This window comes from Lathamus discolor, chromosome W, assembly GCF_037157495.1.
Source record: "Lathamus discolor isolate bLatDis1 chromosome W, bLatDis1.hap1, whole genome shotgun sequence".
NCBI lineage: Eukaryota > Metazoa > Chordata > Aves > Psittaciformes > Psittacidae > Lathamus > Lathamus discolor.
The window spans coordinates 2,298,329-2,321,278 of record NC_088908.1 but is presented as its reverse complement, the minus strand read 5'-3'; the positions used below and the strand labels follow the sequence as shown (position 1 = coordinate 2,321,278).

Here is a 22,950-nt window from a genome sequence, read left to right as displayed (position 1 = left end):
TCCTTCACTGGGAAGGAATGGGGGGGATAAGATGGAAAAGATCTTGTAGGTCAAGATAAAGACACTTTAATAAAGCAAAATGCTGCACATGGAAGCAAAAGAAAACAAAAGATTTATTCTCTACTTTCCATCAGCAGGTAATGTCCAGCCACTTCCCAGGAACATGGGTTTCAGTACCCGTAGTGGTTGCTCCAGAAGACAAGTATTGTAATAACCAATGCCCCCTCTCTTATTTTCTCTTAGTTTTGATTGCTGAACAGATGTCATATGGTATGGAATATCCCTTTGGTCAGTTTGGGTCAGCTGTCCTGGCTATGTCCCCTCCCAAACTATTGCCCACCCCCAGCCTACTGGCCTTTGGGGGTGGGGGGGGTGGGGGAATATTTGAGAAACAGCCTTGATGCTGTGGGAGTACTGCTCAGCAGTAGCCAAAACATTGGTGTGTTATCAACACCTTTCTAGCTACCAATACAAAGCACAGTACTATGAGGGCTGCTATTGGGAAAATTACCTCGATCCCAGCCAGACCCAATACACATGGGGAAGAGGGTATAGCCAGAGAGCTCTTGCAAGGCAGGGCAGTGGACAAAATTGGCAAACCTGTTCTCATTTTTCCTCATGCTGATTCTGATCTCTGTTGGTTCTTGTATTTCATGAAGATGAGAACTTAAAAGATATTCTGTACTTCCAGCTGGTTAGTCTCCATATTTTAATGCATAAGCTTCTCCTGTTTATCTCAACCACTTGTTGGTATCTAAAGTTTTTAAGTGTAGGAACCTCTCATGATATTGCCATGAGCCTCATTTGTGGGATAAAGCTTTTCTGGGTGATGTCCTTACGGTCCTGTCTGTTATGCATACTAAATGTCTTGTTCTCAGAGGTATTTCCTGAGCAGAATATGTTTTTGCCTTAGTAGTTCTATCAGTCTTAGTATTTTTTTCACTAGCACTTTGCCTTAATGTGGGCTGCATTTTAACTGTTGGAACAGCCCGATAATTTACTTTGAGTTCACATTTGCTGATATTTTGGATGTTTTCTGGATTAGTGATACATTTTTGTGTTAAAATTTAAAACTAAAATATCATTTTACAAGGTTATGTCATGCAGAGAAATAGTACAATATTTTTCCTGAGGGATCATTCCTAAATCTTTATTAGTAACACTTTGTTCCTCACCTAAAACTTAATTTTAAATGCCGAGTTTAGGCAAGGAATCATTGCAGATCAATTAAGAGAGACTTAATTACCATTTTGCCATGAGCAAACTAAAGATTGAGTGTTAAATAATGCTTTTTTGATTTGGAAGCTGCTCTGATTTTTTCTGATAAATTTTTATATTTATCTCTAGAACCCGAACTAAATGAAGCTGTTCTCCATCTATGGTTCTATCTCAAGCATTCCTTCCCTTTGCACTTACAGAGACAAGCCTGTATTAATGGGATATGCTAGCTGCTCTAAACAGATTACCTCTGCTTACTATTTAAGGGAAGGGGGAAAGGACAAAGTAGCTAGGATTCTTGCAGTACGTCCCTAGAGAAATTTCTTCCTTATGCCAGATTGCATGCAACTACTTCAGGGCTGCCATGAAAATGAATCACTAAAGTTAAGCATTAATTACAGTTTCTATGTTTTAATACTATTTTTCTGGATATGCATACTTCATGCAATCCCTTTTTAGGATCCACTATGCCATAGAAATAGTCACTTTTCCCCATTTTTTATGGTATTTCAAAATGGTATAGCAAGGCTTTAATTCTGAAATTTGAGTGCCAATCCATATTTACATCATTTCTTTGGGTATCTGAAGTTCTAATTGAATCATGTTCTGCCTTAAAGCTAAGGAGAGTACAAATGCCCTGCATCTTCAAATTTCATAGTTTAATCAGTTGCACATATTACATTTCTGGCCTTGAAATGAAATCTGTAGGAATGCCCATGTTTCAAAGGAGATGGGATGCACAATGCACCATTTCATTTGGCCTTTCATTGTTGGACTTATGGGTGATCTTGCACATACTTGTGTCTACAACTATGTCATATTCATGTCCAGTAGACTGTCTTTGCTTAATTGATAATCCTTTTCTTACTATCAGTTTGCTTAGTCTTAGCCGCCATGGTGTGGTTGCCATAACAGTTACAAAATGCATGTGCACTTGAGGTTACAGCTATTTTACAGAAGAAGCTGTTAATATATGTCAGTGTATTTGACTGATTTATGCTGTTGGAGACGCTAAATTAAGAGTACTTATGAGTTAGCATCACAAGACAGTTTTGGTGCTCTAAGCCCTGAGTTATGGATGACAGTGGAGTGTCTCAGTTCTTGCTGTCAAGTTAATCTCCCTGTTGAATGAAGCCAGGCTGCTGTTGTGCAAAAGATGGGTTGTGTCCATCTTCTTTGAGGATGATTTCCTTGCTCCTTCTTTACAAACAGTAGAAGATATTTGCATGTGACATAATAGTATTTGAAATTGAGGGTATATGAGGCTGGAGTATGACAGTAAACGGGAGCTATTTTCTAAGAGGGTATTCTTTCCTGTGGTTAAATTACATTTCTTGGATTTGATGAATAATGGTGAAAGTAATTCCTGATAGACTATAAAAGTATTATCTAGTAGGCAACAGCATATAATTGAGTTCATTGGCTGTTTTCCCCCAACAACCCCCTTGAGGTACACATCAGAATCCCCCATTTCCTGCATTACCCATCGAGTATATCCAGGTCCCTTAGCAAAAGCAATCCCATGAATGGGTTCGCCTTTACCTGAAGCAGGAATAACTCAGACTGTAATCCCCAGCAAATTCTTTATGTGGACCACAGGAACTTTATCACCCTCTACAGTATGTAAAAGTTCTGACTGGGCTGGGCCAGCCCTGCTGGCAGATCCTCTGGTGTTGACCAACCAGGTGGCTTTTGGTAAATGTGTATCCCAATGTTTGAAAGTCATAGAATCGTAGAATCATAGAATAGTTAGGGTTGGAAAGGACCTTAGGATCATCTAGTTCCAACCCCCCTGCCATAGGCAGGGACACCTCACACTAAACCATGCCACCCAAGGCTCTGTCCAAACTGGCCTTGAACACTGCCAGGGATGGAGCATTCACAACTTCCCTGGGCAACCCGTTCCAGTGCCTCACCACCCTAACAGTAAAGAATTTCTTCCTTATATCCAATCTAAACTTCCCCTGTTTAAGTTTTAACCCATTACCCCTTGTCCTGTCACTACAGTCCCTAATGAATAGTCCACCACCAGCATCCCTGTAGACCCCTTTCAGATACTGGAAGGCTGCTATAAGGTCTCCACGCAGCCTTCTCTTCTCCAGGCTGAACAGCCCCAACTTTCTCAGCCTATCATCATAGGGGAGGTGCTCCAGTCACCTGATCATCCTCGTGGCCCTCCTCTGGACTTGTTCCAACAGTTCCATGTCCTTTTTATGTTGAGGACACCAGAACTGCACACAATGCTCCAGGTGAGGTCTCACAAGAGCAGAGTAGAGGGGCAGGATCACCTCCTTCGACCTGCTGGTCACACTCCTTTTGATGCAGCCCAGGATATGATTGGCTTTCTGGGCTGCGAGCGCACACTGCCGGCTCATGTTCATTTTCTCATAGACCAACACCCCCAAGTCCTTCTCTGCAGGGCTGCTCTGAATCTCTTTTCTGCCCAACCTGTAGCTGTGCCTGGGATTGCTCCAACCCAGGTGTAGGACCTTGCACTTCATATCATTGAACTTCATAAGGTTGGCATCAGCCCACCTCACAAGCATGTCAAGGTCCCTCTGAATGGCATTCCTTCCCTCCAGCGTATCAACTGAGCCACAAAGCTTGGTGTCATCAGCAAACTTGCTGAGGGCGCACTCAATCCCACTGTCCATGTCACCGACAAAGACAGGTCCCAACACTGATCCCTGAGGGACGCCACTTGTTACTGGTCTCCAGCTGGACATTGAGCCATTGACCACAACTTTTGCGTGTGGCCATCCAGCCAGTTCTTTACCCACCGAGTGGTCCATCTATCAATTTGATGTCTCTCCAATTTAGAGACAAGGATGTCATGCTGGACAGTGTCAAATGCTTTGCACAAGACCAGGTAGATGACATCAACTGCTCTACCCCTGTCCATCAGTTCCATAGCCCCATCATAGAAGGCCACCGAATTGGTATGGCAGGATTTCCCCTTAGTGAAGCCATGCTGGCTGTCACCAACCACCTTGTTGTTTTTCATGTGCCTTAGCATGCCTTCCAGGAGAATGTGCTCCAAGATTTTGCCAGGCACAGAGATCAGACTGACTGGTCTGTAATTCCCTGGGTCATCCATTTTCCCCTTCTTGAAAATGGGGTTATATTTCCCTTTTTCCAGTCATCAGGAACATCACCTGACTGCCATTATTTTTCAAATATGGTGGACAGTGGCTCAGCAACTTCATTCGCCAGCTCCTTCAGGACCCACGGATGGATTTCATCAGGTCCCATGGACTTGTGCACGTTCAGGTTCTTAAGATGGTCTCGAACCAGATCCTCTCCTACAGTGGGCCTAGGGTCTTCATTCTCACAGTCCCTGCATCTGTCTTCCAAGTCTTGGGTGGTGTGGTCAGAGCATTTGCCAGTGAAGACTGAGGCGAAGAAGTCATTAAGAACCTCAGCCTTCTCCAAATCCAGGGTAGCCAGTTCTCCCAATGGCTTCCAGAGAGTACCCACATTGTCCCTTGTCTGTCTTTTATTTGCAATGTACCTATAGAATCCCTTCCTGTTATCTTTCACATCCCTTAGCAAGTTAAATTCTAACTGGGCCTTAGCTTTCCTAACCTGGTCCCTAGCTTCCCGGACAACATCCCTGTATTCTTCCCAGGCCGCCTGTCCTTGCTTCCACCTTTTATAAGCCTCATTTTTCCCTTGAAGCTTCATCAGCAGCTCCTTATCCATCCAAGGAGTTCTCCTGGCCCTCCTGCCGCACTTCCTTCTAGATGGGATGCAACACTGCTGAGCTTGTACTATGTGATCCTTGAATATCAACCAACAGTCTTGGGCCCCCCTGCCTTCCAGGGCTATATCACATGGAATCTTACTAAGCAGGTTCCTGAAGAGGCCAAAGTCTGCACTCTTGAAGTCTAGGGCTGTGAGTTTGCTGCACGCTCTTCTCACTGTCCTGAGGATCTCGAAGTCAACCATCTCATGATCTCCTCAACCAAGGCTGCCCTGGAGCATCACATTTACAACCAGCCCTTCCCTGTTGGTGAGCACGAGCTCAAGCACAGCACCTCTCCTTGTCGGCTCCTCTATTACTTGCAGAAGGAAGTTGTCTTCCACACAATCGAGGAACCTCCTGGATTGCTTGTGCCAGGCTGGTCCATCCCAGCACCCATTGCTCTCAGTGTAGTTTTAAACAGCCCATTGTACCATTGGATTTTCCCAGAGGCTAGTGCATGGTAGGGGACATGATATACCCACTCAATGCCATGCTCTTTGGCCCAAGTGTCTATAAGGAAATCGGTGTCTATTCGGGAAAGGAGCACCACTGTCTGACTCATTTCTCTCTGAGGTGCCATGTCTTCACAAGATTTTTCTCATGTCCCAGATAGTGTTCCGGGCAGTGGTGTGGGGCACAGCATATGTTTCCAGCCATCCGGTGGTTGATTCGACCACGGTAAGCACATGGCGCATGCCTTGGCGGGTTGGTGGGAGTGTGATATAGTCAATCTGCCAGGTCTCCCCATATTTGTACTTCAGCCATTGTCCTCCATACCAGAGAGCCTTTAACTGCTTTGCTTGCTTAACGGCAGCACGTTTCACATTCATACATAACCTGGGCATTAGTGTCCATTGTTAAGTCCACTCCTCTATCACGAGCCCATCTGTATGTTGCATCTCTGCCCTGATGGCCTGAGGTGTCATAGGCCCATTGGGCTAAAAATAATTCACCCTTATATTGCCAATTTAAATCTGAGTCACTTCAATCTCACCAGCTTTATCCATCTATTGGTTGTTCTGATGTTCTTCAGTGGTCTGATTCTTGGGTACATGAGCATCCACGTGGTATACTTTCACCACCAGGTTCTGCACATGGGCAGCGATATCTTGGCACAGTGCAGCAGCCCAGATGGGTTTCCCTCTGTGTTGCCAGTTGCTCTGCTTCCATTGCTGCAACCACCCCCACAGGGCATTTGCCACCATCCATGAATCTGTACAGATATAAAGTACTGTCCATTTATTTTTGTTGTTCAGCAATGTCCAAAGCCAGCTTGATGGCATTCACCTCGGCAAACTGATTCTATTCACCCTCTCCTTCAGCAGTTTCTGCAACTTCTTGTAGGAGAATCCATACAGCTGCCTTCCATCTCCGATGCTTTCCCACAATATGGCAGAACCCATCAGTAAACAAGGCATACTGTTTTTCACTCTCTGACAGTTTATTATTTGGTGGGTCCTCTTCAGCATGCATCACCTCCTCCTCTGGTGACATTCCAAAATCTTTGCCCTCTGGCCAGGCCATGATGACTTCTAGAATTCCTGGATGACTTGGATTTCCTATTTGAGCTCATTGTGTAATTAGTGCAGCCCAATTACTCCATGGTGTGTAGAGGAGACCCTGCCTTTGAACATCAAGCCCAGCACGGGCAACCGGGGTGCCAGGAGGAGCTGTGCTTCAGTGCCAATCACTTCTGAAGCAGCTCAAAACCCTTCATAGGCTGCCAGTATCTCTTTTTAATTTGGTGTGTAGCTGGCCTCATATAGTCTGTAACCCCAACTCTAAAAGCAGATGGGATGACCTCAAGTCTCCCCTTGGGCTTTCTGCCAGAGGCTCCAGGCAGGATCATTCTCCTCTGCTACGGTATAGAGCACATTTTTCGTATCTTACCCAGCCCGGACTAGTCCAAGGGCTACTGCATGATCTCTCATTTAATTTGCTCAAAGGCTTGTTGTTGCTCAGGGCCCCATTTGAAATCACTCTTCTTCCGGGTCACGTGATAGAGAGGGCTTTGTGATTCTGTGATTCTGTGACTATAGTTTGGGATGTGCATTCTCCAGAACCCCAAAACACCTAAGAAAGCTTGTATTTCTTTCTTATTAGCTGGTGGAGACATTGCTGTTATCTTGTTGATCACATCTGTGGGGATCTGGTGCCATCCATCTTGCCTTTTTATTCCCCAAAATTGAATCTCCTGTGCAGGTCTCTTGACCTTACTCCATTTTATGGCAAAACTGGCCTTCAGCAGGGTTTGGATTATTTTCTTCCCTTTCTCAAAAACTTCTTCCACTCTATCACCCCACATGATAATGTCATCAGTGTATTGTAGGTGTTTTGGACATTGCCTCTGTTCCAGGTCAGTTTGGATCAGTCCATGGCAGATAGCAGGGCTTTGTTTCCACCCCTGGGGCAGTCAGTTCCAAGTGTACTGGATGCCCCCCCAAGTAAAAGCGAACTGTGGCCTGCACTCTGCTGCCAAAGGAATTGAGAAAAATGCATTGGCAATGTCAGTCGTGGCATCCCACGTGGCTGCCTTTGACTCCAGTTTAGACTGAAGTTCCGGCATGTCCGGTACAACAGCACTCAATGGTGGTTTATTGTAGAACTTGCTAAAAAGTTGCTAACAAAATTTAAGTTGACAAGTATGTTTTCTTTATTGCAGCACTGGGAGACACTGGGGATATCTTCTCCTAACGTGTCTTGTCCGAGCATCAAACATACTGTGATTATATTGTTTCTTAACATATTCATTACATTTGCAGTAAATGTCATGCATATTGATAACATTTCCGAGAACTACTTTATGTAATTCCACACCCCTTTCCACATGACCACAACAATGTGGTAGTGGTCTTTGGGAAACCTGGTGGTCCTTTCTTCATCATCCTCCTCTTCATCACTTCATCCTTTGGCTGAACTTTAGGTTTGGAAAGTCCCATTGTCATGCCGGCAACCACTAGTTTGGTTCTAGCTGCTTATTGTAAAACATTTACCAAATATACTCCTCTTACCCACTGCTATTGTTGCAAAGCTACCAAGCTCAACGTTACTTAACCACAAAGCAGAACTGATTTTACTTTTTTTACAAAAGATTATACTTCATTTTGTATTTCTTTCTCAGTGTTTTGACTTCATTCAGGCCACGATAGTCTACTGTTAGTCTCTACTTCCTGTTAGACTGGACTGGATGCTCCTCCAAGTAAAAGCAAAATGTGTCCTGCACTCCGCAGCCAAAGGAATTGAGAAAAATGCATTGGCAATATCAATGGTGGCATACCACTAGGCTGCCTTTACTACAGTTCAGACTGAAGTTCCAGCATGTCTGGTACGGCAGCACTCAATGGTGTGACTTCATTCAGACCACAAGAGTCTACTGTTAGTCTCCACTCTCCATTAGACTTTTGCACTGGCCATATAGGGCTATTAAAGGGTGAGCAGGTCTTACTGATCACTCCTTGGCTCTCCAGTCAGCTTATGGATTGGAATCAGGGAGTCTCGGTTCGTGCAATATTGCCACCGGTGCATTGTTGTGGTCGCTATTGGCACTTGTTGGTCTTCGACCTTCAGCACCCCCACAACAGAAAGATCCTCTGAGAGACCAGGCAAAGTAGACAGCTGCTCAATTTCCTCTGTCTCCAAAGCAGCAATACCAAAAGCCCATTGGTACCCTTTTGGTCTTTCAAGTACCCTGTCCTGAGATAGTCTATGCCAAGGATGCATGGAACTTTTGGACCAGTCACAATGGGGTGCTTTTGCCACTTCCTCCCAGTCAGGCTGATTTCAGCCTCCAGTACAGTCAACTCTTGGGATCCTCTTGTCACCCCAGAAATATAAATGGGTTCCAGCCCTTGAAAGCTTGACAGCATCAGGGTACACTGGGCACCGGTATCTACTAGAGCCTTATACTTCTGTGGGACTGATGTGCCAGGCCATCTTATCCACACAGTCCAGTAAACCCTATTGTCCCTCACCTCACCTGGCTGGAGGCAGGGCCCCTCTAATAGTGATCATAAGATTCTCCACTTATATCTTGTAGAAAGGGATTAGAATTCCTTAACACAGAAGATGGAGTAAAATAAACTCATCCACTCCATCTGGGAAGCTGCTCACCAAAGACTTTAGCAACTTTCATGGGATGATTGTCCTTGACCTTTGTTCTCTTCAATTCATGCACCCATTCTTCCAGAACTGAGATAGGTTTTCCATCCAACTTTCTCATGACTTCTCCATTATCCTGCAGGTAAAACCATAAAAAAAGTAACCCCATAGGGTGGCCCGTGACATGTACCTCCTATATCTTCTCCCTCAGGCAATAGGGCACCTTCTGTTAATAACTGCGATGGGTGGTGTTACACGTGGGGAGCTAGATAGATCAGATAGATCGTCTCTCAGGTGTTTGAACTCCTGGGTCAGGAGTTTTTTCCACAGCTGAAATGATGGAAGGGGTGAGATTGTGTTTGAACTTCAGAGTTGAAGACTCAATTCATTCACTGTAGGTGGTGCTGCCTCACTCCAGGTCATTGATACCAATGAGTGGGCATATGATATGTCATGGTTTAAGCCCAGCCAGCAACCCAGAACCACGCAGCCGCTCGCTCACTCCCCCCCTTGCTCCCCCCACTCCCAGAGGCATGGGGAGGAGAATCGAAAGAATGAAACTCCCACAGGTTGAGATAAGAGCAGTCCAGTAACTAAGGTATAACACAAAACCACTGCTGCTACCACCAATAATATTAATGATAAGAGAAATCTAAGGGGAAAGAATACAACCGCTCACTACCCGCTGACCAATACCGAGAATGACCCGAGCAGCGATCTAGCCCTTCCGGGTACCTGCCCCCAGTTTATATACTGGGCATGATGTGCTGTGATATGGAATACCCCTTTGGCTAGTCTGGGTCAGGTGTCCTGTCTCTGCTTCCTCCCAACTTCCCCTCCTCCCTGGCAGAGCATGAGACTCAGAGAAGTCCTTGGTCAGAGTAAACATTATTTAGCAACAACAAAAATCATCGGTGTTATCAGCGTTGTTCCCAGGCTGGAAGTCAAAACCACAGCACTGCACCAGCTACTAAGACTGAGAAAAATGGCTGCTACTGCTGAACCCAGGACATGATGATGGGTCATCTCCATCTAAGTTTCCACCATACGGATCATGTACATTAAGCTTCATCTGAATCTACGGGTGCATTCCCAGAATCTGGCCTCTGATAGATCATCTCTAGAATGGCTGATTCCCTCAGGGACTGGATGCCTCTCTCTATCGTGGTCCATTTGCCTGAGCAACATATAGTATTGTCTTTGTAGGGAAAGCTTTCCTTCACAGCTGCCAAGAGCTGCCTCTAGAAGCTGAGGACTGGTTTCTCTTTTGCAATTGCTTTGTCAATTCCCCCTTCCCTAGCAAGTGATCACAGCTGCTTGGCTTCCCTACCTTCTAATTTGTGGCCTTCGGCCCCATTGTCCCAGCATCGGAGCCACCAGGTGACGATGTGCTCCACTGGAAGATGACTGAAATAATTTTGCATACTCCACAGCTCAGTCAAGGTCCGAGATCGAGAAGTCACCTCTTTCCCTTCCTCTGATTCTTGTATTAATAGCTCTTGTTCAGATGCCATCCCCTGTAGTACGTGCATTGGTTCTTCGTATGTCTTCACTGTATGGGTTGCTCTTTGTGCCTCTCATTTACTTTTCCCTTTGCTCACAGGGGAAACTGATACTGGCACGGATTGGTTCTTTGGTTTAGCTGCATTGTCTGTCACTGGGATTGGAGTGGCTGCAGTGTCTGTTGTCAGGGTTGGTGTGGCTGCTGTGCTTGAGGTTTGAGTAGCTGTGTTGTCTGTTGCTTTGCCATCAGATCCAGAGACATCTTTTTCCCTTTAAGGTGCTGGATTGTGTTGAGCAGGGCTCTGTAAGCATAGGCCAAGCCCCAGCACATTCAGCAAGTTGTCCCTCTTTGGTATTACCAGGATGACAGCACAACTCATTTAAGTGTTCTGCTTATTTTTCTGGATTTTGCACTTGTTCAGTGTTGAAGTTCCAAAGCAGTGGAGGGGCCCACTGGCCTAGATACTTACCCATATGATCCCACACACCCTGCCACTCATGACTGTCCAGCCTCAGGGAAAATCTCTTGGTGGTGCTCCTGTATCGTTGTCTAACCCTAGACAAGACTTGAACCGACCCTGCTTAACTTTCAAGATCTGATGAAATAGGGCATTCTCAGGGTGGGATAGCAAAACACATGCTGTATGTGTGCCAACATGCTGATCCCCAGCACAAGCAGAGGGCAGGTTTCAAGGGTATCCAAAGGCCATCCAAAACCTTTAGAATTCTCTAATGCTGTTGTAAATAGCCTGGTGGGGGAGCAGAGGGTGTGAGGGAATGTCTTCTTTCATAGGTTGACCCCCTGAGGAGGAAATAAAAGATGTGTAATTGCTAAAAAATTCCATTACATGCCTCCCAAAGTATAGAGGTGATGACCACACTGGGAATGCATGCCAGACCAGTTTCATAATGAATGATTACCATGAAGTACATCAAAACAATAATCTTAGCCCAGGCCCCCCAGGCAATAAACACTAAAACAGCAAATACTGGCTCTAAGTAAGGTATGACATGCTGAAACTCTGAGACCAAGCGCAACAACTCTGAGAGCAAATAAATCAACATTAATCCAAAGCAATGAATGCTTATCACAAATATGATTAGACACACTGGTCAGATCTGTTGTTATCTCAACCCTTTGTGCCCCACATTGGTCATCAAAAAGAGCTGTCGTGGTTTAAGATCAGCCAGTAACTCAGAACCACGCAGCCACTTGCTCACTCCCCCCATTCTTCCCTCCCTCTCCCAGAGGGATGGGGAGGGGAATGGAAAGAATGTAAATCCCACAATTTGAGATAAGTACAATACAGTAACTAAGGTATAATACTGCTTCCTCACAGCTTCTTGTGCCCCTCCTCACTGGCAGAGCATGAGACTGAAAATGTCCTTGATCAGAGTAAACATTACTTAGTAACAACTAAAAACATTGCTTTGTTATCAGCACTGCTCTCAGACTAAAGTCGAAAACACAGCACTGCACCAGCTACTAAGAAGTAGAAAAATGACTGCTACTGCTGAATCCAGGACAGCCAATTCTTCCTTTTATCCTACTAAAAAATGGGGGTTACATTTTTGCCTTTTCCAGTCTGCAGGAACTTCACTAGACTGCCACATCTCAGATATGATCGATAATGGCTTGGCAACTACATCTGCCAGTTTCCTCAGGACCCATGGATGTATCTCCTTAGGTCCCATGCAACTTCAGGATCTTTAGATGATCTCAGAACTGATCTTCTCCAACAGCAAGCATTTCTTCATTCTCCCAGTCCCAGCCCTTGCCTTCTGTGACTTGGGCAGTGTGTCTGAAGTTCTTACCAGTGAAGACCGAGGCAAAAAAAGTCACTGAGTACCTTTGCCTTCTCCATGTCCCAGGTGACCATGTCTTATGTTTCCTTCCCTTGTCTTCCCTTTCCTTCCCTTGTCTTCCCTTTATCTCCCATGTACCTGTAGAAGTTTTTCTTGTTGCCCTTAATGTCCTTGGCCAGATGTCATGTTTTAGACCCAGCTGGTACCTCAGAACCACGCACCCATTCACTCGCACACACCCTTTCCCCCCACACTCCAGGTGGGATGGGCAGGCGAATTGAAAGAATGCAAACCTCATGGGTTGAGATAAGAACAGTCCAATAACTAGGGTATAATATAAAACTACAACTACTACTAATAATGATAATAATAATGGAAATAACAAGGGGACAGAATATAAAACTAAAAGGGGAAGGGGAAAAAAAATAAACATAAGTGATGCACAATGCAATTGCTCACCACCCGACCATAGAAGTGATCTGGGCCTTCCAGGTGACTCCCCCCAGTTTCTATACTGGGTATGATGTGCTGTGGTATGGAATACCCCTTTGGCTAGTTTGGGTCAGGTGTCCTGTCTCTGCTTCCTCCCAGCTTCCTGTGTCCCTCCTCACTGGGAGAGCATGAGACTGAAAAGTCCTTTGTCGGACTAAACATGACTTAGCAACTAAAACATCGGTGTGTTATCAACACTGTTCTCTGAAGCCAAAACACAGCACTGCACCAGCTACTAGGAAGGAGCAAAATAACTCTTACATCTGAACCCAGGACACCAGATTGAGTTCTGTCAGTGCTTTAGCTTTCCTAACCTGATTCCTGGCTGCTCTATTTCTCTCTATTCCTCCCAGGATACCTGTCCTCTTTTCTACCCTCTGTAGGCCTCTTTTTTATGCTGGAATTTTTCCAGAAGCTCCTTCTTTCACACAGGCCTCCCTCCTGGTGTTCCTTACCAATTTCTTTTTGTTGGGATGCATCACTCCTAAGCTTGGAGGAGGCAATCCTTGAATATTATCCAGCTTTCTTTGGTCCCTCTTCCCTCTAGGGCTTTATCCCATGGTATTCCACCACACAGCTCCCTCAGGAGGCTAAAGTCTGCTCTCCTGAAGTCCAGGGTAGCGAGCTCACTGCACACACTCCTCACCACCCTGAGGTTCTCAAACTCCATTTCGCGGTCACTGCAGCCAAGGCTGCCATCCTGCCTCACATTCCCCACCAGCCCCTCCCTGTTGGTGAGGACAAGGTCCAGCACAGCCCCCCTCCTCATTGTTCCGTCTATCACTTGGAGAAGGAAATTATCATCAACACATTCCAGGAACCTCCTGGATTGCTTATGCCAGGCTCTACTGTCCCTCCAACAGATATTGGTGTGGTTGAAGTCTCCCCCATGAGGACTAGGGCTTGTGAACGTGAGGCCGCACCTATCTGTCTATAGAGGGCCACATCCACTCTTCTTCCTGGCTGGGTGGCCTGTAGCAGACCCCCACTGTAATGTCCCCTGTCCCCACCTTCCCTTTAATCCTGACCCATAAGCTCTCAGTTGGCTCCTCATCCATCCCCAAGCAAAACTGTGTGCACTTGTCGTGGTTTAAGCCCAGCCAGTAACTCAGAACCACGCAGCCGCTCACTCACCATTCACTCCCCTCTTCTTTTCCCCCCTCCCCCCCCGCACCAGTTCCAGGAGGGATGGGGAGGAGAATCAAAAGAAAGCAAATCCCATGGGTTGAGATAAGAAAAGTCCAGTAAATAAGGTACCATACAAAACTACTACTACCACCACCACTATTAATAATGATAAGGGAAATAACAAGGGGAGAGAACATAAAACTGAAATGGGAAAGGAAAAAAAACAATAAACACAAGTGTTACACAGTGCAATTGTTCACCACCCACCAGCCAATACCCAGCCCAAACTGAGCAGTGATCTGGGCCTTCCAGGGGACTCCCCCTAGTTTCTATACTGGGCATGATTTACGTGCTGTTTTATGGAATACCCCTTTGGCTAGTTTGGGTCAGGTGTCCTGTCTCTGCTTCCTCCTGGCTTCTTGTGCCCCTCCTCACTGGCAGAGCATGCCAGCATGGTCTTTCATGGTGTGTCCCACCTATTTTTTTTAATTTTTTTTTGCCATTTAATGAGACATTTGCTCATATTGTGAGTGAAATTGGTGACATTATTAAATCTAGTCAAACAGGTACAGAATACCAGGTATTTTGGGAAACATGAGTATAAGCTGTTGCAAACAGCAGTTTCCAGTCACTAAAAATGGATTTAGATATTTTCCTCATAAATTAATTACAAGTAGCTGCCCTTCATTTTTCTGTAAGGGGTAAGTGTGATCAGCAGTTTCCCCATAGGGAATTTTCTGCCATTTGGCAGAAAACAGAGAATCTCTTATTTGAGGGAAGTGTAAGCTTTTACATTGGTGGTAATGTTTAAGGACCAGTTCACGAGGGCTTCCACTGAGCAGCATCAGAGTGAAATAGGAAGAATATCCCCAGGCTCCTTACAGTTGTCATGTAGTAAAATCTGGGCACAAATGACCATCCTACTCAGACTTTTCAGTGCTAGGAGCAGGACAGGAAATGGTGAATTGTAAGAACCAGAATGGAGCAGATGGCAGGGGAGGAGGAAGGCATTTGGGGAGAAGGAGGAGGAAGAAATTAATACAGGCAGATGCACACACGCTGGGTGGGAGATCACATATATACACACAAAAACTTGAAGCCCACATAGGCTGAAGAGTGTGGGATCATTGGCATTATGCTTCCTTCTCCCAGATGGTAGCCTTTGTAGCTCTACAGGAGCTGAGTCTGAGGCTCTTTCTGTTCCATTCTCTTCCCAGTGAGGGAGTTGTGTCTCGCACTCCTCTTTCTGCAGGGAATCTGGCAGTCATGAAAGCTGGATGAGATCTCAAATGTGCATGCAGGTTGCCCTGAAGTCACCAGAAGCAGGGTGAAGTTGATCTATTGAAATTTTAAGTTGTTTATATTGTGTTTATAAGAAATACACTTGTCCTTGTGCTTCATTTGCATTAAAATACTGTGGATTTCTGAGACAGTCACTGTTAACAACGTAGTTATGCTTGACAGTATCCCTCTTTAAACCGATGAAGTTTCTTAATGACTTCTTTGCCTCGGTCTTCACTGGCAAAGGCACTGACCACACCACCCAAGACTTGGAAGACAGATGCAGGGACTGTGAGAATGAAGACCCTAGGCCCACTGTAGGAGAGGATCTGGTTCGAGACCATATTAAGAACCGGAACGTACACAAGACCATGGGACCTGATGAAATCCAACCACAGGTCTTGAAGGAGCTGGCAAATGAAGTTCCTAAGCCACTGGCCATTATATTTGAAAAATCATGGCAGTCAGGTGATGTTCCTGATGACTAGAAAAAGGGAAATATAACCCCCATTTTCAAGAAGGGGAAAATGGATGACCCAGGGAATTACAGACCAGTCAGTCTGATCTCTGTGCCTGGAAAAATCTTGAAGCAGATTCTCCTGGAAGGAGATTCTGTTCCCAGGCCGAATGTCAAAACACAGTGCTGCACCAGCTACTAAGAAGGAGAAAAATGACTGCTACTGCTGAACCCAGGACACATGCTAAGGCATATGAAAAACAACAAGGTGCTTGGTGACAGCCAGCATGGCTTCACTAAGGGGAAATCCTGCCAGACCAATTTGGTGGCATTCTATGATGGGGCTGCGGAGCTGATGGACAGGAGTAGAGCAGTTGATGTCATCTACCTAGACTCGTGCAAAGCATTCGACACTGTCCCACATGACATCCTTGTCTCTAAATTGGAGAGACATCAAATTGATAGGTGGACCACTCGGTGGGTAAAGAACTGGCTGGATGGCCGCACGCAAAGAGTTGTGGTCAATGGCTCAATGTCCAGCTGGAGACCAGTAACGAGTGGCGTCCCTCAGGGATCGGTGTTGGGACCGGTCTTGTTCAACATCTTTGTTGGTGACATGGACAATGGGATTGAGTGCACCCTCAGCAAGTTTGCTGATGACACCAAGCTGTGTGGTCCGGTTGATACACTGGAGGGAAGGAATGCCATCCAGAGGGACCTCAACACACTTGTAAGGTGGGCTGATGCCAACCTTATGAAGTTCAATGATATGAAATGCAAGGTCCTACACCTGGTTCAGGGCAATCCCAGGCACTGCTACAGGTTGGGCAGAGAAGAGATTCAGAGCAGCCCTGCAGAGAAGGACTTGGGGGTGTTGGTCTATGAGAAAATGAACATGAGCCGGCAGTGTGCGCTCGCAGCCCAGAAAGCCAATCATATCCTGGGCTGCATCAAAAGGAGTGTGACCCGCAGGTCGAAGGAGGTGATCCTGCCCCTCTACTCTGCTCTTGTGAGACCTCACTTGGAGTATTGTGTGCAGTTCTGGTGTCCTCAACATAAAAAGGACATGGAACTGTTGGAACAAGTCCAGAGGAGGGCCACGTGGATGATCAGGTGACTGGAGCACCTCCCCTATGAAGACAGGCTGAGAAAGTTGGGGCTGTTCAGCCTGGAGAAGATAAGGCTTCTTGGAGACCTCATAGCAGCCTTCCAGTATCTGAAAGGGGTCTACAGGGATGCTGGTGGTGGACTATTCATTAGGGACTGTAGTGACAGGACAAGGGGTAACGGGTTAAAACTTAAACAGGGGAAGTTTAGATTGGATATAAGGAAGAAATTCTTTATTGTTAGGGTGGTGAGGCACTGGAATCGGTTGCCCAGGGGGGTTGTGAGTGCTCCATCCCTGGCAGTGTTCAAGGCCAGGTTGGATGAAGCCTTGGGTGAGATGGTTTAGTGTGAGGTGTCCTTGCCTATGGCAGGGGGGTTGGAACTAGATGATCTTAAGGTCCTTTCCAACCCTAACTATTCTATGATTCTAAGTTTTTAAAGGATTTGGGTGCTTTGGGCTATCTCTTCCCTTTCCTGCCTCTTAGATGTACTACATGCGTAGTGGAGCTTCTGAAGAAGGCAAGTGAATTCCTTTGCTTCTGGTGGTGTTTCTGAGATGCAAAAAAAAAAAGAAAAGGCAACTCATTTTGTAGGGTCATGGTTTAATCAGTAGTGTGTATTCTGCCTTTCCTGGATGATTGAAATACCACATGTGGTTAAGATATTCCACTTTGCTTTTGCTTCAATCTGAAAACACCAGGAATCTGGTTACAAAGTTTTAAATTGGCTTTTTTTTTTTTTTAGATGCTGAGAGGTACAGTGTCTACTCAGTGCCGTAAAGCAGTACTTTATTTTAAAAATAAATAAGCATGCCCAAGATAACTATTCTGCAAGGCTTTCCAATATGCCCCATCTTCACTTTTGTTGTGTACTTTGCAAATAATATAGTCCTTTTGTCTTGGGCAGCACTGAATGCTTAGTGCTTAATAATAAGAACCAATTGTAATGTAATTCAGAGGGACCTGGACAAGCTAGAGAAGTGGGCTCATGTGAACCTTATGAGGTTCAAAAAGGCCAAGTGCAAGGCCCTGCACCTGGGTCAGGGCAATCCCTGGCATCAATACAGGCTGGCGGATGAAGGGATTGAAAGCAGCCCTGTGGACAAGGACTTGGGGGTACTAGTGGATGAAAAGCTGGACAAGAGCCAGAAAGATGGGGACAAACTTTTTAGTAGGCCCTAAAAAGTTTTGATAGAAAAAGATAATGGTTTTAAACTGAAAGAGGGTAGATTCAGACTAGATATAAAGAAGAAATTTTTTATAATGAGGGTGATGAAACACTGGAACAGGTTGCCCAGATGCCCTATCCCTGGAAACATTCAAGGTCAGGTTGGATGGGGCTCTGAACAACCTGATCAAGTTGAAGATGTCCCTGCTCATTGCACGGGGGTTGGACTAGATGACCTTTAAAGGTCCCTTCTAACCCAAACTGCTCCATGATTCTATTCTATAATTTGACTCTGGGGAGTTAGTGTGTTGAAGATTGTCTAAAGAAAGTCATAAAAAACAGTATTGGCTTTATTCAGTCCCATGGCAAGTTTCAGACATGTAAAAAAATCCAAACAACAACAAAAGCCATACAAAAAAAAAAAAAAACAAACCAAAACAAAACAACCTCCCCCCCAAAATCCCACAAACAAAACCCCAACAGAACAGCATGCTCTACAGTATGTAACTACTGTGCAGTGATAATCTGCATTGGTGTAGTGTCTCTCTGGTGTTCTGCACTGTACCATATCTTATATTGTTGTTGTTTTCAGATTTCTTTAATATTTTTTCCTCATTTCATGTTGGACTGAATAGCAGCAGACTTGGAACCTTAAGAATCAAGCTCTGTTTCAACTGGCTCCAATGCTGTGGCATATTGACATACTGAGGTTTTGGGGTGCTTTTTTCAGCCTGTCATGAAGATGATTGTATAGTTTAAGCATATTCTTTAAATCTCTTGTAGTGTATAAGACACATTCTTAAAGAGACTGTTAGCTCATTACAGAAGAACTGTAGCTAAACAGTACTTTCAGATGTCTTCATGCTTCTGTCAAAGATAATGCTGATGAAGAGGCAGCTGATTTAGAGAAAAATATTTACATTTGAAACTTGTTGATTGAGACCTTCATGTATTAATGCCTGCCCTGCTATATAGTGTCAGGGAACAGGCTCTGAAGTGATGGTATATGTGAAACAACAGTGCAAATTAGCTTTCTCTTAGAGCTCTGTAAACAGAAAATGTAAAACAAAATTTCTAGTGTAACCAAATTACTGAAGTAGTAGCAGTAAAAATATCTAATTCCTACTAGATTGCACAAAACCAGTGTTTACTGGATCTCCGAGGTCCAGATGTGTTTGGAAATGAGTTATATGATCAGCAGTACTTCTGCTGGGCTTTGAGTGTGGAAGTATGTGTTTACAAAATACATGTCTTACTAATGCACTTGTTTGGTTCCTGTAATGGGAAGCTGGAAGATACACTGTTACTGTAAAATCAGGCAGAAAAACCAAGACTCAATTTGGAGTTTTAGAAAGCAGCATTCTTTATTGCAGTGCTGGGTGCACACGTGAATCATTTTGCAAAGGTGAGTGCACCCAATACTTGCTGACAGCAGATACATATTTAGCATGCTCATGCATATTCATAAGCTTTCCTAAGAACTAATTATTTGCATCCTAATTATGAATGCACTTTCTTGCTGAGTGGGGGGTCTTTGGTGGTCATTGATAGTCTTCCTGTGTTTACTGAATGACCTCAGTGCTTGCACACGCTTGCAAGGTCCTAGTGCTGAGTTAGCAGCTGGTACATCTTTGCTTCTGTTCTGTTCCAGTCTCGCTCCATGCTGGGTGCTGCTGTTATCTTGAAGGCTATCATCCTTGGTCTTATTTACTGTCTTCCTAGTTGTTATCAGTCCCATGATGTTCCTTCCCCCATCAGCTGAACATTCATTTCTCTCTGCATGTTAGTAAGTTAGAACAGTTTGGCCTATTCTACTATGTTAAAGGCACACATACTATTGTTAGTTTAAGATTTAAGGTTACAACATAGTTCTTGTTTGTAGAAAACAACATTTGCTTTGGTACAAAAATTAGAAGAAGAACTTGGGTAATTTACTCCTATTTGCTTTTGACTGATGTTCCTGTCTGATGGGCCATACATTGTAAAGTTTAGATTTTCTAATACAAAAGACACACTTAATGCCTGTTAATTGAGGAGGTTGGCTTGATACAGTCTTTCAACTGCTTTAGATAGGCCACACCAACTCCAAGATTCTGCATCAGGAATTCAGTCTCCCTGATGTTAGGCTGGGAAACAAACAGTATAGTCTTTGAGGGGAGAAAAACTGTTATAGTATAGAAGTTTGCAATTAGTCATTCGCTGCTGTGTTTTTAATAGAAAACCTAATTTAGCAATGTTTTTAAAAAAACAGGTGCTTTGTGGATGTGTATAGTCTTAAATCCCCACTGCAAGTTGGAGCAGAAGGCCAGTTGGCTAAAACAGCTGAAAAAATGGAACAGTGTGGATGTTTGTCCCTGGGAAGATGGAAACCATGGAAATGAGCTGTCCAATTTAACCAATGCTTTACCTCAGGGTGCAAATGCTAACCAAGGTGAGCCTAAATATATGCACTGATTGCAACATATAATATAGCCTTTATTTTATATACTATAGCCTTGCAGAATTCAGTACATTTCCTGGGGCAAGTAACTTTCTTGTTGAGGAGTGACCAGCCAAATCTATTTTCACTAATACTATCCTTGCAGAAAGGATAAAGAGAAGTGGTTTTGTGCTGGAACTGAAATTTTTTTCAAAGCAAGTATTTGTGTTTAGTTAGGTCTTATAACTTTTCACTTGGTCCTTCTAAATACTTGTTGCATGAAAATTGGATGTCCCTGAAGTATGTCATGTAAAAGCCTGTTGTTTCTTTGCTTAAAAATAATCTTATATCCCTTCTGGTGTTGGGGTTTTTATTTTGTTTGCAGTTACAAAGTCTTTGATCCTTACTTAAAGGGAGATCTGTTGTAATGGCATTAAACTGAGTGCATGAGAAACTAAAGCAGCTATCTGGGATGTGCTCTGTATGTGCAGTCTGCATTGACAAGTGGGGGGGTGCAGAGGCAATACTGCCTTCTTGGAGGAGGTGTCTCTTCTTACTCAATATCATGCTTTATAATTTAAAACATGATTATCAAATCTGACAGAAGCCTTCTCCAGTCAACTTCAAGCAAAGATTGCTACTTTGCTAATAACTGAGGAAGATGAAGGATATTTACCTGTGGAAAAAACAAACCCAAACCCTCATAATCCTCAAAACCCTCAGTATTTTGATACATATTTCATATAATCATGATAAAATTAAAATTAAATGCTTGTGGGAGGTGACAGATCTGGGCTTATATGGGGTTTTCCTTGTTGCTTTTTCTTGGAAAATGACCTCTGAAGGAAATAGACTTGGTTCATTTTTAAATCTTGCAGCTAGCTGGGGACATAAGTTCATTCAACATATAACTTCCTACAGAGGTGTTTTACTTTCTGGAACTTGTGATGTTTAGCCCAACCTGGGCAGGCTTGTAGCAACTCTGATATGGCATTTCAACATTCATAGACACAGTACCATATCAACAGAGCACTTTTGCCATAGGAAGATATCCAGTAAGCATTATGTCAGTTCCATGGCCTCAGTACTTCGCTTTCTTCGCAGTATTTGCACATGTTTATGACAAAATTATGAAAGTGCTCAAAGTTAATATCACTTCTCAAAGAGAACAATTAAAACCCTTTCATGTGATGTTTATCTGTACCTCATCCTAGTAGCTCTGGGTCTGGGAAGGAGAGAAGCTGGGGATGCTTGAGTAGCTGTGTGCCACATGCTTTCTAGCTCTAGGGGAGCTTTGCATATGCTGTTTAATAACTTTCATCTCTAGATGTTTCCTTTGCAAAGCCCTATTTATCATTAGCTGTGCTGGTTTGTAGATCTCTCTGAATGCAAAGTGAATGGCACACACTTTGTCTGAGCTGTTGGGTAATAGTATGTGAAATATCATCTGTGGTCTGATCCTTGTGGAGCCAAGCAAGGCAGGTTGCCATAAATTGGAGGCTGGTGAATAAGCAGAAGATGAGACTATTGTGAATGACTGATTCGCATATGAAAGAGCAAAAGCTGATGCAGCTTTCTGATCATTCTGAAAATGACAGATTCAGCAAACAGGCATCATCGGACAGTGTTCACTCGAGCCATTGAAGCATGCAATCTGCACTGGCAGGACAGCCATTTACAGCACATTATCAGCAGTGACCTATACACCAACTGCTGTTACCATGACAACAATGAAAATTCACTCTTTGACTCTCAGGGGTGGCCCCTCTGGCATGGTAAGTGGCTAAACTGGAAAGACAAAAGACATCATGTTTCCATGACTTGCTGCTTTGTTCAGTTTCTATGGCATTATTTTGGGGGGATGATGGGGAGGTGAATGAAAAGTTTGGCAAAAAGAATAGAGGCTCCCTTGAAATGCTGTCTCAGAAGTAGTCCTTTAAGTCTCTCTTGCATAGTTTTAAAAACAAAACAAAGAAAAAAAGCTCTTTTGAGTAACCTAGCAAAACAGGACATTTTAGACATGGAAGCATTGCTATTCCTCAATTATCTTCTCCATTTTAGAACATGTTCCTACAGCCTGCGCGAGGGTGGATGCATTACGATCTCATGGATACCCACGAGAAGCACTGAGGCTAGCAATAGCTATTGTTAATACGCTAAGAAGACAGCAGCAGAAACAGCTGGAAATGTTCCAGGCTCAGAAGAAAGGTAATTGTGGAGAAGAGGGAAGGGCAAAGGATGTGGCAAGGTGACAATAACACTGGACTGTAACTCTGCATGAGAAAACTGCTTTTGAAACTAAAGCAAAAGAGGTGACTTAACTCTTCCATCCAAATGACTGTAGTGGTAATGCCACATTCTGGATGTTGGAGGGATTTTTTTTTAAGCTGGGTTGTAAACTCTGCAGGGCAAGGGCTATGTTCTGCCTTTTGCAATATGTCTGACATGATGGTGCATTTATCCCATTAAGGCTTTTTGGTTACACAGTGTAAATATTCATCCTGTGTAATTTATAGGCTTTTAAACAAG

The 22,950-nt window shown here is 44.2% G+C and overlaps 1 protein-coding gene across 5 annotated transcripts in view; it reads left to right on the top strand.

Moving 5' to 3' along the window:
• Window positions 1–22,950, top strand: part of LOC136004468 (zinc finger SWIM domain-containing protein 6-like) — a 176,896-nt gene that overhangs the window by 127,618 nt on the left and 26,328 nt on the right. For 4 of the 5 annotated variants that reach the window (XM_065660958.1, XM_065660960.1, XM_065660959.1 and 1 more), the window contains 3 exons: window positions 20,254–20,433; window positions 22,020–22,196; window positions 22,483–22,629. In XM_065660958.1, coding sequence (XP_065517030.1) covers window positions 20,254–20,433; window positions 22,020–22,196; window positions 22,483–22,629 — 504 coding nt within the window. The remainder of the gene's footprint in view (window positions 1–20,253; window positions 20,434–22,019; window positions 22,197–22,482; window positions 22,630–22,950) is intronic. The other variant, XM_065660961.1, reaches the window with a different exon arrangement.